General features: G+C 47.5%; 1 protein-coding gene across 1 annotated transcript in view; it reads left to right on the top strand.

The window, feature by feature from the left end:
• ABHD5 (abhydrolase domain containing 5, lysophosphatidic acid acyltransferase) overlaps positions 1-8378 on the top strand; it is a 29689-nt gene extending 21311 nt beyond the window's left edge. The window contains exons 4-7 of the mRNA XM_047875029.1: positions 2073-2227; positions 4618-4729; positions 7427-7613; positions 8147-8378. Coding sequence (XP_047730985.1) covers positions 2073-2227; positions 4618-4729; positions 7427-7613; positions 8147-8236 — 544 coding nt within the window. The 3' untranslated portion in view covers positions 8237-8378. The remainder of the gene's footprint in view (positions 1-2072; positions 2228-4617; positions 4730-7426; positions 7614-8146) is intronic.
• Positions 8379-16325: the final 7947 nt, after the last annotated feature.

The following is a 16325-nucleotide window of genomic DNA, read 5'->3' as shown; positions in this document are numbered from 1 at the left end:
TCCAAATGTTTGCTGAGCATCTGCCGTGTGCTAAGCACCATGCTCGGCTGAAGACACAAGACCGAACAATTGTTGGGTCAATTCACTCCCTTCAAAAAAAAAAAAAAGTTGGCCTTCTCTAGTGTGTATACTTTGCATAATTTGTTAAACTGGCATTTTTATCTAGGGATGCTATTTTGAAGATCTGTATGAAACCAGGAAGCCAAAACTAAGGCAGAAACAAGGCAGTCACTTAGTTAGAGATAGACCGGACCTGACCTCCCTCACAGTTTCCTTCGTCCTCCCCCTTCTTGGGTCAGCAGATCAGTACGAACCTAGAATAGACGGGGCAGGACCCCCAAAGAAATTCATAACAAAGTTTAATTTACCTTAAAGTTTTTAAGGTAAAATATGTGTTAACGAAGAGTTCATCTTTCTCTGCAGGAGCCGAGTCACAGTGAATACTACGAGCTATTTCCTAATGGGAATCTCTGCTGCTTTCAACTGGGTGACTGTGTCATTAATTCCACTGAAACCTCTGGCATGCCTGCCTCTCCCCGCCCCTCAGGTCTCACTGTGGGCTGTAATAAGGAATTTAGGAGGAAGTCCATTATCAGCCTCTGCCGTTAAAAAAAAGCAAACAAACTCCTTTTCATCCCCTTCCCATATGCCAGTAGAAGATAGTCTCGTGAAGTATATGGAAATCTCACTTATTACACATCTCCACACAAGATTGGTAGCTCCACTCTACACATCTTTTCAGTGCTCTGAAATCTAGTATTTCAGGGTTCGGACTGGCCTAGAGTTGACACAAGTTAAGCTTTACCTTTACTGATATGTCATCTTATGTTGCTTGGCCTGTTCTTGGGGGAGAGAGAGAACCTTCTGCTCTATGGCCTGTTGGCACGGTTTAGTTTACTGCAATCGGGAAATGGGGGTTTAGCCCTGCTTCCGCATTAAGTAGCCGTATGTCCCGGCGCAGGTCACACAGTGCACCTCAGTTTCCTTCTCATCTGTGAGATGAAACATTGGGCTGTGTGTTCTCAAGGGCCCTTGGGGCTCTGTGCTCTGGGTCCGTCCTCTAAAGCTTTGTATTTGAGAAAATGCAGTCAAAGCAAAGGACTCCTTATCAACTCATCCTTCTCTGTGGTGGCAAAAACAATAAAACATTTTACATTGGGAATGATAGCCATCTGTGCCCATGTTCTGGCTTCTTTACCTTTCTGTTTGAGTCATGACTTAGGGAAGGGACGTAGGAATCATTGTCCATTTGTCCTTGGGATGTTTTTGCTGGCATTTGTTGGCTGTTTTGGTTATCACTGAATATCACGTGAGTCATGAGGACCTTTGTGCCCTGTTCAGGATCTTTATGGCCTGTGACACCGGATGCGGGCACGTGGGAGTACTGCTGGTAATTCTGGTCCTCCCTCGTCAGGAGGAGGTTTCATAAGATGGAACAATTAGAGCTGTTAGTGATAGGAAAGGATTTTATGTGAGATGGGGCTGAGAATTTTCTATGTCTTTGGTCATTGTAGAAGAAAATTAGGAAAGGGTTAGGAACAGAATCTGTTCTCAGTGTATTGTGATCTCATGGGTAGGGCAGATGTGCTCATGCTTACCAGACTAGGGGAAATTTCAGCCCATTGTCTGTGTTTATGGAAAGTTTATTTAAAAGTCCTTTTGAACCCACCGTAAGTGCTAATTAATGCCTCTTAAATTTTTAGAATGATTGCTTCATAGGAGATCGCTGTTGTTGGTATCTGAAGCTATCTTACGAGGGTAATATTAATCTTCAGTCATTTCTACAGTGTCAGCCACTGTTGTGACGCTACTCTTGTTGTAGCCTTTATTATCCACGTTTACCTCCAGGAAAAAGGAAGCCCTCTTCCTCCCGTAAACCTCTCAGCTCCTATCACATCTGAAAGTTTACACGCAATAAGATCATGATGTGCCTGGTCAGCCATTAGTCTTGTCTTTAATATGAAAGTTTTTGAGGTGGTTGATTCTACCTTTGCTTTATAAACTATGTTAATTCTTCAGAGTCCTGGGGTGAGATTGCCAAATGAAATTGTTTCTGTTCTGCCTCCCTACAGGGTTAATCATCTCATTTTAGTGGAGCCTTGGGGTTTTCCTGAGCGGCCGGACCTTGCCGATCAAGACAGGCCAATCCCAGTGTGGATCAGAGCCTTGGGAGCAGCACTGACTCCCTTTAACCCTTTGGCTGGCCTCAGGATTGCAGGCCCCTTTGGTGAGTGCTTACATCCACATCTTAGGAAAGCGATGTGTTTATACGTTGGTAGTAGAGGAGTATTTACTGATCGCCGCTGTTGGTCAGAACCTTAAAAACAGACTGAATCTTTTTCTCCTCCTCTGAATTACTAATTTACTAAATTACTTTTTTTCCTCCTTCTCTAAAAAGTACCAGTCCTTTCATAAAGATAATGAAACTGGATCTTCTCAAAGAGGAGATTTATAGATAGATAGGTAGGTAGGTTTATATATATAATATACTGTAAACATTACAGGTAATTAGCAGAACTGAGAAGGCAGGAAACGCTGCAGGTGAGCTAGCCCAGGGCACGAGGAGAAGAAGTGAAGCTTGTTGATCTGTTGGTGATATTAGAGAGGCTTTGGCTAGTTGGCAGTACGCAGCTGGCAGATCACAAAGCCTGACTTCATTGACCATGGGGCAACTGGGTGTGGCCGGATTCCCTTCTTGCCCCATAATGTCAGAGCGTTAAGATAAAATCATCCCTTTCCACCCGAGGTTCTGGGGACTCGTGATCTGTGTTTCTGGTCATATTTTGAAATACAGGGGTTAGTCTCTGATTTAGAGCTGATTCCACCCTCCCTCCGCTCCTCTGTCTCCACCCCAAAGCCAAGGGAATTAATTACCTTTCCTCTTTGTCCCCGACGGCGATGGTCTGGACCTCTGCTCCCCTCTCATCGCTTGTATCCGTGAGGAGTGCTGTTAGCCGCAAGTAGCTGAACACCGAAGTGGTCTAAACCACAGGGCCTTTCGTTGTTCCCGTAGCAAGCAGGCTGGAGGCAGGTGGTCAGCATTTGTTGTACTAGCCGGCTCGTTGCCGTTGGCCTTGGGGCCTGCAGCTGTGGTTCCTGACCTTTTTTCCTCACGTTGTTTGGCTGCTGTGGCGGGAAGCCTCATCTCACGAAGCAGCGCTCTGAGCAAGAAGAAAGGAAAGAGTGGAAAATGGCCTTCTCCCCATAATGCTCTTTGTCGGGGAAGAAAGTTCCCTTGGAAGGCCCCAGCAGGCCTCCCCAGATGTCTCTGCCCACCCCTAGTCCTTGCGCTGGCAAAGAACAGTACGTATCTGTGGCCGATGGATCGTGATTCGCTGCCAGGGGCTGGAGTGAGGGGCCCACCTACCTGGGCATGTTGCTGCCTAACTCATAGACAAGAGTCGGCTTCTGTCAGCAAGACGAGAAGAGAGGGATGGGGGAGGGTGTGGAAATAACTGCTGCAGAGGTGGCTGTAGATTCTGCTCCCCTCTTCCTAAGTATTAGGCCCCTCTTTGCCCTGTGCCCCTCTTTGGGATAGGGAGAACCACGGGACTGCACAGGGTTTGGGTTGGTGACCACGGCACTCTTCCTCAGCGCTCTGACAGATAGCCTTTGTGCCCCACCCACAACCCTTTCACCGACCCCCCCCCCCCCCCCCCCCCGCCCCGCCACTCCTCTTAGGTGTCTGGTCCTCCTTTGATGGACTATTCAAAGCTGCATTTAGTCTGTACAGTCCTGAAATACAAGTGGATTACGCTTGATCACAGTTCCACATGTAGCCAGTGTGGGAAGAGTAAAGTAGGAAAAGAAACTAGGAGACAGTAGTTGGGGAGGGAGGGGGGCTCCTTGGGAGTGGCCCTCTCCCGCCATGCCCTCTGTCTGCCACTATTGCTTGCACATGGTCGGGGTGGGGGGAGGGGTCATGTAGAATGTCAACCACATCATCAGAATTCTCCACCGAGCTGCAGAATTCCTTCAGAGGCGGGAAGGAGGGCCGGTGAAGAAGACCTTGCTGGAATAATGGGCAGTGACAGCAGAAAGGGAAACTGGCTAGCCCCTGGGGCCCCGGTAGGGGCAATAGGGACCAGATGGAAGCTTCTGCCCTTCATCCTTTTTCCTCTGGGGGCCTTTGCCCTACTTCTCCCCTCAGGAGTGGATGGCCTTAGCCGGGAGGATTGGAAGTGTCCAAAACCCAGCAGAGACTCGGCTCATTTTTCCACAGAAAGACTTGTATATCCCGGTTTGTTTACTTTATTTAGAGGCTAATGGGTTACAATTGCGGGAGAACTAAAGATGAATCAGTTACCTTGAGCCATGTTTAATGGAATTTATTTTCCTATGAAGACAAGTCTTAGAAAGCTAACTTGTACGTTTTGAGCTCCTGAAACACACCTGTAAGTCAATGTAGAATACTCTTTACTCCTTATTTTAATGCTTAGGGAACCTGAGGAGAGCAGCTACTATACTAGGCCCTGTGCTCTTTTCCACCTAAAATACACACTTAAACACACGTGGCTGTGTCTGCGTGTAACGCCCGTTCTGGGAGCAAACACAAAACCTTTCTCTGGTAGTCGGGCAGTTGACTGTAACTCAGAACGTTCACTTCCCGTTACGTAGGCTTAAGTCTCGTGCAGCGTTTAAGGCCTGACTTCAAGCGGAAGTATTCTTCAATGTTTGACGATGACACTGTGACAGAGTACATCTACCACTGCAACGTGCAGACTCCAAGGTACGGGTTAGGGTTCCAGTTTACTGTGTCGGCGTGTAACACGTTTCTTCTTTGAAAGCATGTGAGTAGTCGAGATTTTTATCAGTACTTAAGTGGCGGGTGCTTGTTAACGTGCTCCCCTGCTCGTGGGGAGGCTGCTGCGCAAAAGTGTCCCGGGTTCTGCCGGGAGATGAGGCAGCAGTGTGCGCTGTCTCCCCGCACAGTGTCCTGGGTAAGCCGAGGGGGCCGCGGTCCTGGGCACCTGCAGGAGGGGGTCGGAGGTGGGAGATAAAGCCGCGTTTCCGAACCGAGTCTGCACGCTCTACGCGAAAAGGGCTGCCAGATTAAACCAAAGGAGATAGTCGGCGGCACCACGGACCTTTTTAGAGACTTTGCTCTGCCAAAGGGCATTCGGTCTCACAAACGCCCAGGAGATGCCCTGCAGCGTGGTTCCAGGTCGCGTGATGACAACGCTCCTCTTTTGCTGAGCACTTTTTTAATGACCCTGGGCCTGCGGGAGCGGCTCTGCTCCAGCGGGTGAGGAATATGTGAGGGCTGGGAGACAGGGAGGGAGTTGTGCAGACGTTTTGTCAGTGAGTAGGAGAGGGGAGACACCACAGGGAGCAAGAGGGCCAAACAAAGGTGTTTCTCTCTCGTTTTTAAATATGTGAGTTAGCGATGTTAGGTGCAAGGCACCAGTGGACAGAACAGCCTGAAGATAGTGGGGAGCTGGGAGGAGCCTGGAAGACAGGGCCGCGGAGTTGTAGGGAGAGGGTCAAGCACTCGGCAGGCCGAGGAGAGCCCCGGTTCTCCTGCCTCATGGCATACCAGACTTGCTGGGGGCGGGGCGGGGTGTGGGGGGGGACCGTCAAAAGTGTGACCCCTGAACTCTGTTTCTAAGACTGATTCGGTGGGCGGGGCTGCATGTTAAATCCTTCAGATGACTCCAGTGTGGGTGGGTCACGGGCCACACTTTGGAACCTGCAGGTGGTACCCCAGCCTTCCAGGGTTCCGACTTGGGTGACATGCCGAGAGGCCAGGTGCAGAGGCAGCCTCCCTCGCTTTTGGCTGAGAACGCGCACGCCTGCTTAGTTAAGGGGCGAGGCCGTGGCCACTGCTGTGCTGAAGTCTCGGTCTTGTTAGAAAAGTGGGTTAGAGCTTCTCTGCCAGGAGTGAGGGAGGCTGGGAGGCTTGGGGTCCCGAAGAGATTGACGACTTTGTGACTCACTGGGCCGTGGGGTCTGGCGGATTAGGACGGCACCCTGTACGGACTGGTCCGGCAGTTTTTAGTGGCCAGTCCCAGGTACCTCACCTGTTTTCCTGCGTGGTCTCCCTGCTTTCCTGTCCCCCTACGTCTCGTGGCTGCGTGTGCCGGCACGGTGCCAGTTCGCTGTCTTTCTTACGGTGGAACTTGGATTCTTCACAACAGGCAGTTCAGAGTTCTGCCTGGTACTGCAAGGAAGCCGAAGTGACAGCTGGGCGGATCCGTCCTGGGAGTTTGCAGAGTGTGCTGTGTTTCTTTGTGTGACGGGCGGTCAGGTGTGGCCACAAGAGAAGACGCAGGCTCAAGAAAGCAAAGTTTGTTATACTCACAGGACCTAGAAAGGGGTCACTGAGTGCCACGAGGCGGGACAGGGAAGCACGAGACTTTGGTCACGTGGCAGAAAACAAGCGTGAAGGGAAAGTGAGGCCAGAACTTTTATTGGGTCCTTCAGGAGAGGCAAGGCCGGCCGCGGCAGACGGTTTAGGACCGGCTAGTGGACCGGCTTCGGTAGGCTCTGAGATCCGGGGCTGGTCTCTCGTTGCCTGGTGCCTGGCCCTGGACGACTGAGGCAGAGGGACGCTGCCTCCTGGGTGGTGGGCAGGACGGAAGAGGCGTGGCACCGGACTGCTAGCTGGCAGGTGACCGGCGTGGTCCCGGGTGAGCCCTTTGCCGTCTCTGAGAATGGGCTGCTCCAGGAGGCGGCCTCTCCCTTGCCAGAAAGGGCTTTTTAAACAGCAAATGTCATGATACGCAGGAGAGAAAAGATGTAAACACACAAGGAATACTCAATCTGCATTTCTTCTCATCGTGGTATCTTTACTATTGCAGGTAAAAAGTTGGTGCCGTGCACGTGTTGGAAAGCTATGTTCTACATTTCAAAATGAGTTACAGTGAAGAAAACATTTTAACTCTCCCCATAGGGAATTTAATAATTTAATGATCGGCAACTAGGGTTGCGTGTTTGATTTAGAAGAGGGTGACTTTTGGGGCGCCTGGGTGGCGCAGTCGGTTAAGCGTCCGACTTCAGCCAGGTCACGATCTCGCGGTCCGTGAGTTCGAGCCCCGCGTCGGGCTCTGGGCTGATGGCTCAGAGCCTGGAGCCTGTTTCCGACTCTGTGTCTCCCTCTCTCTCTCTGCCCCTCCCCCGTTCATGCTCTGTCTCTCTCTGTCCCAAAAATAGATTAAACGTTGAAAAAAAAAAAAAAATTAAAAAAAAAAAAAAAAAGAAGAGGGTGACTTTTAATCAGCTAGAGTTGAGAAAATCTTGTTTATCTAACAAAAGCGCATACCTTCTGTGGGGTTTGTTTCTTACACTTTCTAGTGAGTCATTTTCTGTTTAAACTGAGGCTTTTCTTCGGGAGAAGTTAAATATGAGTGTTTTGATAGAGACGGTGGGAGTGCGATGCATGCTCCTCCCCCGAAGTCACATGTGTGTTGTTTTCCTTTTCCTTAAGTGGTGAGACAGCGTTCAAAAATATGACCATTCCCTACGGATGGGCAAAAAGGCCAATGCTCCAGCGAATTGGCAAAATGCACCCTGACATTCCGGTTTCGGTGATCTATGGCGCCCGATCCTGCATAGATGGCAATTCTGGCACCAGCATCCAGTCCTTGCGGCCACATTCATATGTGAAGACGATAGTAAGTGTGTGGCTCCGTCTGGGCTTCCGCTTCCAGGTGCAGCCTGCTCCGTTGTGTCGGCCTGCCGGGAGATTCCGCATCATCCCCGAGCTTTCAGGGCCTCCGTCAGGACCCGATGCCACGTGTGGCGACGGGCAGGGCTTGACGCGCACACCTGTCCAGGCCAGCCTTGCCTGTCCCCAGAGCTGTGGCATCTCCCAAGCGGGAGAAGGACCCTCCAGTGGCCCCTGACCAGCTCCCCCCTCACCAGGCAGCATGTTCTCCCTCGGTTCATTCGATCTGCTGGCGCAGGCCAATTTAGAAAGGCTCTTTGCGTGTAAAGTTGTAGTAAGGTCCCGTAGATCTTTCCCTTTATTCTCAGATTCTTTAGTTGATGGAGACACGTAAAAGTTACTGCAGATCAGTGTTGCTCATGCTCTTACGTTTTATTTCTGGATGGCTGTTCTCACTTTCGTTGCTAGGTGCCTTGTTTATGTCGTCGTGTTTTTTTAAATGCTTTTGCTCACCGACCTCCTGACACCTTCCTTTCCCAGGCCATTCTCGGGGCGGGGCATTATGTGTATGCAGATCAACCGGAAGACTTCAACCAGAAGGTCAAGGAGATCTGTGAGACCGTCGACTGAGCATACTGGCGGGGACGTGGGGCAGCCTGCGGACCGATACGGTGCCTCCGCGATAGCGCACAGTCCACCATGCAGAGTAAGGACTACAGCAGAAGACCAAGCGGTCTTCTCGACTGTCCTTCGCACACACTTTCTTTGTGGAGTTGCCTGCACGTTTAAATCAGTTAGTGCCTTCTAGAGGAATGGCTTTCCTTTCTCCTACACAAAATCAAAATATTCAAGAGTCTCCAAACCTAATAGCTTTAATAAAAGGTTATCTGTCCCTCTGCCGTACTGACAGATTGTCACTTTTCACTGAAATGTTATTACTTTCTATCTAACTTCGTATTTCAGTCTGTGTTGCCAATTAAAAATGTGACTACTGGGTCTATAATTTTATATCCTGGAAAGGTGCACTTTATTTTCTTTGCTTGTATTTACCATGTCTAATGACTGATCTAGGTAATCACAATTTTGTGTAAAAATCGATCAGTTGTTTAGAATCCTCCACTTTGTTTTTGAAATGGAGTGCTGATGAAACAGATTTTGGTTTAAAAAGATGGGAGTTGATCACCAGCATTAACTTCTGTGCTTTTCCTCTGTCCTCTATGTAAGGCTGCAAAGCCATGGTCAGCATCTTAAATGTGGCTCATCCGGATGTATCTCAACAACATAATTCCTTGAACTCTTTTATATCTGGTATGATTGTGTACTTACAGGGAAACATGACATTAATACTTAAGTGATTTAAGTACTGCACAGCCCTAACTAGAAGTCTGTCCTTTCTTCCCCGTTAATACTCTTTTCTGTGAGCCAGCTGCAGCAGAAGGAACAGACTTCCTTCTGAGGGGATACTAAGACTGTTACCTTCCAGTAAGCCATCATGCGTTGTCATTAACCTCTAACTCTTGTAGATGGGTGCTAAGACGGGATTACGTTTTAACCACTGAAATAGACAAATAGGTGGTGCTCTTATGTCTCAAGGCACCAGAAGGAGATGGCACTAGGTGGTTGGGGTTCTTTGGTTTTCATTTTTGAGGTTTGTGTTGATGAAATGATACGCATACTTGAAGTTGTATTATAAAAACTGTACAAGGTTGATGGAACTATTTGACCATAACTACCATCAAGTATGACACTTTGTTGCTGTTTTAAAACGAGGAAAACTTTGAAACTGTGAAAATTACCATGTGGTAACTGGCTGCTGAGAAGACGCTCCAAAAGAGAAAGTGGAACAGGATTGTGAGCAACGAGGCATCTTGGCCTTACGTTCCAGTAACATTGCTTGTCTGGGAGAAAGGTGGTTTATAAATAAAAACAGTGAACTAGAGCAAAGAAAGGTTTAATGGTTTTGACTGTTACCTTTTTTAAATGGTTAATTAGGAAATCTATAGTTAAGAAACGTAAGGTTGTATCATGTTGATTAACTGCCAGAAAGACCGAATGTTCTGTTTTCAACATTACCTTCCCTACTAAGGAAAAGGCAAATTGTACTGAAGCACAACAGATAGTTCCCAGCGAACAGTTCGTCTCACTTGGCACCTAAACTAGGTTACGGCCAAAGTCACGAGAGCCCAGGCACGCTGCCCGAGCTCTCTGCCTGACGAACAAAAGTAGTCCGTACTTTGCAGTTAGTGTCTCTGAGGGCTAGCTCCAAACCTTTAAGTGGTACAGATAATTTGGGGACTGTTTTTGCATTTTTGACACGCTCTGCAGTCTCTCTTAATTGGGCAAATGACAGTTTTCACTGGTTCAGGAGGATCTCTGTGAAGGAAACTTGGTCCCAACCCTTGGAGGGAAGCTACTAGTTCACTCAGCAAGTGGAGTTTCTGGCCACGACATGCTAGGTGATTCGGGGAAAAGATGTACCCAGATGTCAGGTGGAACTTATTTTCCTGCTAACTGATTTTGCTTTATTTGAAAAATATTGTCAGACTTCTTAAAAGTTGAATCTTCCCTTAGTTTGTACAACATGTAACCTTGTGAAAATTGAGCGAGCAGAGACGGTCACGGTCCTCAAAATTCCTGAGAATACAGTGGGTGCTAAATGTTTTCTTAAAAAATCCTATTACAGTATTTGATCTTTGCTAAATTATGCACAGTGTACTTTAACTGTATTTTACAGAATAAATTTTACTGTGATAGTTGCACAAAGCTGCTGTATTTTTCTTGGGTTTTTGGTGTGGCCCGGTCTGTTTACACGAGTTACTGTAGGACTATGGATCCAGTGGGTGTGCGGGAAGGAACACCGGTGGGCGTTGGGAGGGAAGGCTGCTGTGCGGGACCCCGACCGCCCCACACGGCTGTTCCTGGCTTAGTGCCTCCCTTAGTGGGATGTCCGCTTCCTTCTAAAACGAATTTTCAAAACAAAGTTTTCCTAGAGTTGGTTTCAGAATATTATTTAGAAAACACTTTTGAAACGCCTCTATATATGGGGCACCTGGGTGGCACAGTTGGTTAAGCATCTGACTTCAGCTCAGGTCACGATCTCATGGTTCATGGGTTTGAGCCCCACGTCGGGCTCTGCGCTGACAGCTCGGAGCCTGGAGCCTGCTTCGGATTCTGTGTCTCCCTCTCTCTCTGCCCCTCCCCCACTCATGCTCTGTCTCTCTCTGTCTCAAAAATAAACACTAGAAAAAAAAAAACAGTGGACTGAAATGAGAAATGCATAAAGATGCACGAGGTCACAATGATGGTTAAAACACCAAAACTAGGGGCGCCTGGGCCGCTCAGTCGGTTAAGTCTAACTCTTGGTTTCAGCTCAGGTCATGATCTCACAGTTCATGAGTTCGAGCCCCGCGTCAGGCTGTGTGCTGACAGTGCAGAGTCTGCTTGGGATATTCTCTCTCTCCCCCTCTTTGCCCCTCCCCCACTCACTCTCCCTTGCAAAGTAGATAAATATTAAAAAAAAGAAAACTATTTGGAGATGACTAGGGCTCCAACCCATTATTTTGAAAATTGCTAACTGGAAAAACAAAGCATTTATCCTGAGCATTTTGTGGATCCACTTGACCTGATAAGGGAAAGTTCTTCACGTGAGAGTCATAGCTAGATGTCAGAGAAATGATAGGATTAAGAAAGCACCATTTTGTCACTTCTAGTGAAATAATGGACCTAGACTGCTGAAAGGTGAAAGGTTGACGGGAAACGTTTTGTTGAATGGCTCGGGTGGATAAATGTGAACCCAGTGATCGATCTGAGTGTTACTAAAAAAGGAACAGCCAGAGGTTAATGCCTCCAATGTGTTGCAATAGCAAGGACCCAACACCGGCGGTGTTGAATCATTGGCCAAAACAAAACCTGAATGTAATCGAGCCTCCACGTCGGAAGATGAGTTCGTAAAGGTGTGGGATATTGAAGAACACGGTCAACACACGAGATCCAGAATGTGGGAAAATCCACAGGACAGATTGATTACCCAGTTTCTTCAACAAATTGCAGGTGTAAAATAAACACAATGGATGGTTGGACTTAAAGACTAGGAAACATAACTTGTTTGCATCCTGATTTGAACGAGACCGTCTTAGACTTTCTTTGAGACAGAAAAATTTAAGATGGCTTGGATATCAGATGATATTAAATAATTATTAATTATGGTGGGTAAAATGATATAGTGACTACATTTGTTTTTTTTCAAGCCCTTATCTATTAGACACACACACTGAAGTCTTTGTGGTCGAATTTATGACTGAAAATACTTAGGAAAAAGAGGGCAGGAAATAAATAAAATGAGCAGAATGTTATGTTGAAGCTGAGTGACAGATATAGAGGGGCTTATATCGGGGGTTATTATTCTGTTCTACTCTGATGCATGCTTAAGAATTTCCATAACAGGAATTTAAGGATGAACGAGAACGGGGAGAGATGGAGACTGCCAGTATAGACAACCTTTTTTTTTTTTTTAGAAGTAAAGAGCAGACAAGTGTTAATAGTAGAGGGCGAACCTGATGAATGACCCAGCGGAGAGGGGTGGGGGGGAAATGGTGTTGCAGGAGAGAGTGGTGGGGGTGATGCTCTAGCAAGGCTGAGGGCAAATAGGAATTCCCACATACTTCCGGTAGGACTGTAAATAGCTATTACCCTCGGCAGGTAATTTATATGGTAAAATTATAAATGTCACCTGACGCAGCAATTTTGTTTCCAGTTCTCAGTCTCACAAATACATCAGCACCCATGTGCAAAAAACATCTACAAGATGTTTATTGCAACATTGTAACGTTAGAAGTCTGGAACCCAATATATGCCTAAATTCTAATACATTCATACTCTGGAATATTATGCAGCCGTAAAAATGAGGTAGGTCTCAATATATAAGTGTATCAAATCGTCACATTGTATACTTTAAACTTACTTATGTTATATGCCAGTAACATCTCAATGAAGCTGAAGAAATACGAGGTAAATCTATAATGTAGATCTCTAAGTGAAAATATGGAAAATTTTCAAAATATCTTTAATGAAAATAATGAAAAAGAATTCAGAATTGTGTGTGTATAATATACATATATATCACACACATACATATATGCACACATACATAAATATAGAAGAGTGTGTGTGTGTGTGTCTCGGAAGTTACATAAGGATATACTTTCATGCTGATATAAATAGACATTTTGGGGAGGATAAACATGTACATGAGTTTGTTAATAGCAGTTAGCTTTGAACAAGGGCAAGCCTGTTTTATATGTTCTTGTAAATTTCGGAACCTTGTGTATTCATTGTTTTGGTAAAAATACATAAATAGGAAAGAAAAACCCAACACCTTGGCTAATGCTAACTAGGTAAGAAAGTAATTTAACCAGTTGTGGTGTTATCTGTGTGGATGTGCAGACCCAGACTGGGGGAAGAGGGGCAGGCGTTCAGAGTTGGTAAGGCTCTAAGCCTCAGTGATTTAATTAAAACTGAGCTCTAAAGTCACAATTTGTCTGTCTCTGTTCTAAAACAGAAACACGGTCCCGACGGGAAACTGCCCTCTTCATTTGTTTAATTTTGCATACACCTGTAGCAAGGGGCATCTGAATTAGGATATATATAGTTCTCTATACTTCTAAGTCTACTATATATAATATATATAAGTCTACTAAGATAAGATCTAAGTCTACTATATAGAATATATAATAGATATTATAATAGACATATATATGTATATATCTTGATGGCTCTACCTTTTTCTCTCTCTCTCCCCATCTCATATGCACCACCATATCTCTCCTGCTATTTTAATGTTAAATTAGAACTGATTAAAATGTATTTGTCTGTTTTCCGGCTGTAGCCTGGCTTTGGGATCACTTAATTAGATCAGCTCCCAGATTTAAGATTGGAGAACATTCTTAGCAAGTAGTTTTCCAAATGAATGGGTGAGGAATTCTAGTCCACCGTATGTTTTAATCCTTCAAAAAATTCTACATATTCAAGGCTTACCAGGTTTCCATGAAGAGCCCACTGATTGAAAATTTAGAATATCCCATGCCTACTTTTTCTTTAGTAACCATTGCATTCATCCTGAGAGAGGGGTCGCTTGGCTGACAGATGTGAGGGCTGGGAGTTCCAAGGCAGTTTCGCCACAATTGTAGGACACTGGACACTCGTGGAGACAGGGCCCCCTTTGCTCCTTGGTAAAATCAGACACGTCGGTCACAATGACCAGCGTGGGGAGATTAACTGCGTGAGAGACATCGCTGCTATGTCCGTCGTGTCGTGTTGATTGCAAGTTGCTTCCTTGTTTTGTTTTCTGTGAGTGTTTTTATAATTGGAACATACAGCCACGGAAACAACTAAATGGGGCGACCAGGATGCCAGACACGAATGACCGGTATCTCACCTTCCTGAGCCAAGCAGCTTGCTAGATGCCTGCTGGCCTGCGAGAACCCCAGCAGGTCTTTAACACCTATCTGCTCAAGACTTGCAAAAGCTGCTTTCCGTGAAGTGGGAGAAGCACCAGGGTATGGGGCGGGGGGGGGGGGGGGGGTCTGGGGAGTCCAAGATGGCAGCAGGGAAGGCCTCATGCTGACGGACGGCTGTCCCATCTCTACGTGGCGCCCTTCCATATCAAGGAGGTTTCCGTGATGCTCTTCGGGGAGAAGCATCTCCTCCGTGCTTCCGAATGACCTCTCAGCTTCGTGTGGCCGGCAGCGAGGATTCAGGCAGCTGACGCATCTTCTTGGCAGATGACAGACTTCCTTGGCCAAGGCAGACGCCGCACCCTCAAGCGCAGCCTGTTTTGGCAAAAGCTAAGCATGAGATGTGGACCGTGCCAGCGCTCAGAGCCGCGAAGCACAAACTCTCGTGTGTCTGAGTCATCGAGGCTGCTGGTTCCAAGCGCACAGTCGAGGCACTGTACCCAAGAGATTCTGATTCTGCAGATCTGTGGGTAGGACTGGGAATCCACATTTTCAACGGGCGCCCCCCCCCCACCCCCAATTCCTCAATACGTCGGAGCGGGGAGTGTCGATTCTCTGGTTCGTCAGTCGGTTGGGTTGGACTCGACCTGCAGACGCTGTTTCTCGGCGGCCGCTGAGGTCTCATCGGCTGTGGTCTGCCCTGCACACAGTCAGAAACGGGCAGAGGTCACAGTCAGACCTGGGGCTCCGGTCTGTGGCTTTGCAGGGCTCCCCTCTCATTTTGCAGTGGCCGTGCTGGCCCTGAACTCTTGTCTTCTGCTTCTTAAAACCCAGAGACTCCCGGGTTTCCGCCGGAGTTCTGGGCCTCTCCCCACCTTGTGGCTTCTCAGGCTAAGAACTGGGACTTAGCTGTTCGCTCCCAGACTTCGGGAATCACTGTCCCCTAGTGTTCTTTCCGTACGAGCTTGAGACTTGGCTAGGTGGAGGCGGGCTTTGCTGTAACACACGCTTGCGTGTTATTTCTGTACCTACTTTACTCACCCTCAGACTGTTGTGGCCACATCTAGCGATCTGTGGATGTTTCGGTTTACCGGAAAAATGTAAATAAGAATTAGCTCAGGCAGGAAAAACAGTGTGGGTATGTGCGCTGCTTTCAGAGAAGGAGGCCCCACACTTCGCTGAGATGAAAACCAAATGTAGTTTGCAGTCAATGTCCCGTCTGGAAACCACCATTTCTGTCTCCTCTCTCCAAGGCTGCCTTTTTTCTTTTTTTTTTTCTTTAAGCCCGTCTATCCTTAGCTTTCAGTGGCCTCACAGGCCTCGCTCTCCCTGCCCACCGAGGGCTCCAGAAGCTTGCAACATTTCACTGGTACACTGTTCCGGAGGCCTCTGCCCTCTCCGGAATTTACTTCTCCTATTTATGGTTGGAGCCAGGCTGGTTCGTTGTCATCCAGGAGCCTCAGTGCTGCAAATTTTTACCAAGCCAACAGAAGCAAAACGGTTGAATTCTTGAGGAATGCCAAATTCGACTTCGGTTGGTGAAGAGGTGCAATATTCTGCCTTACTCGGAACCCCATGGCGTCAACTGTAGTGGAAGATTAGTGAAGTCTTATTAGCCTGGAAGCCGGCAACAGTCTCGAGGGGTGAACGCTTTCAAACTTCCTCATTGCTGACGGAGACTATTCCCAGTCCCCTAAAACTAACCCCCAAAACCCTAAAGGGTGACGCTCCTGACACATTCCCTCCGCATCTCCGCCGTCCAATGCCGATCACAAAGGAATTCGAAAATAATGATCTGATCTAAGAAGGGGTTTGTTTACTATGCTGATTCAGAGGAGGGAGGATCTGGAATTCTGGTAATCGCAGTCCTGTGACCTGTGAATTGGGGCTCTGACACGTACCTCATCATTAATCTTTGGCCTGGGGGGACAGGAGCCGGTCGTTAGGTCAGAGGTCGCACACATACCACTCCTCCAACTACCGGAGGCACCGCTGAGAGCCCGGAAGAGGAATAAGGCCTGAGCGCCGAAAACAGCCACCACTGAGCTTGAACATAAGACCCCGGATGCAGGAAGCCGCAGAGACCCTCCCCCAACACTCAAGCAGCTGGCGTTCTCAGCACAGATCGAAACTGCTCTTTTCAATCTGCTGGGAGGCTTGTAAGGCAAGGGTTTCCTGGCTCCTGAGAGACTGGGCAGCAAGGAATAAGCCGGTGCCTGTTCCACCCTCGCTACCGGTTCCGTGGACCTCATGATCGCGTGGGTTCC

The sequence above is a fragment of the Prionailurus viverrinus genome, chromosome C2 (genome assembly GCF_022837055.1).
Source record: "Prionailurus viverrinus isolate Anna chromosome C2, UM_Priviv_1.0, whole genome shotgun sequence".
NCBI lineage: Eukaryota > Metazoa > Chordata > Mammalia > Carnivora > Felidae > Prionailurus > Prionailurus viverrinus.
Note: the sequence above shows the minus strand (reverse complement) of the source record. Positions and strands in the feature narration are given on the sequence as shown.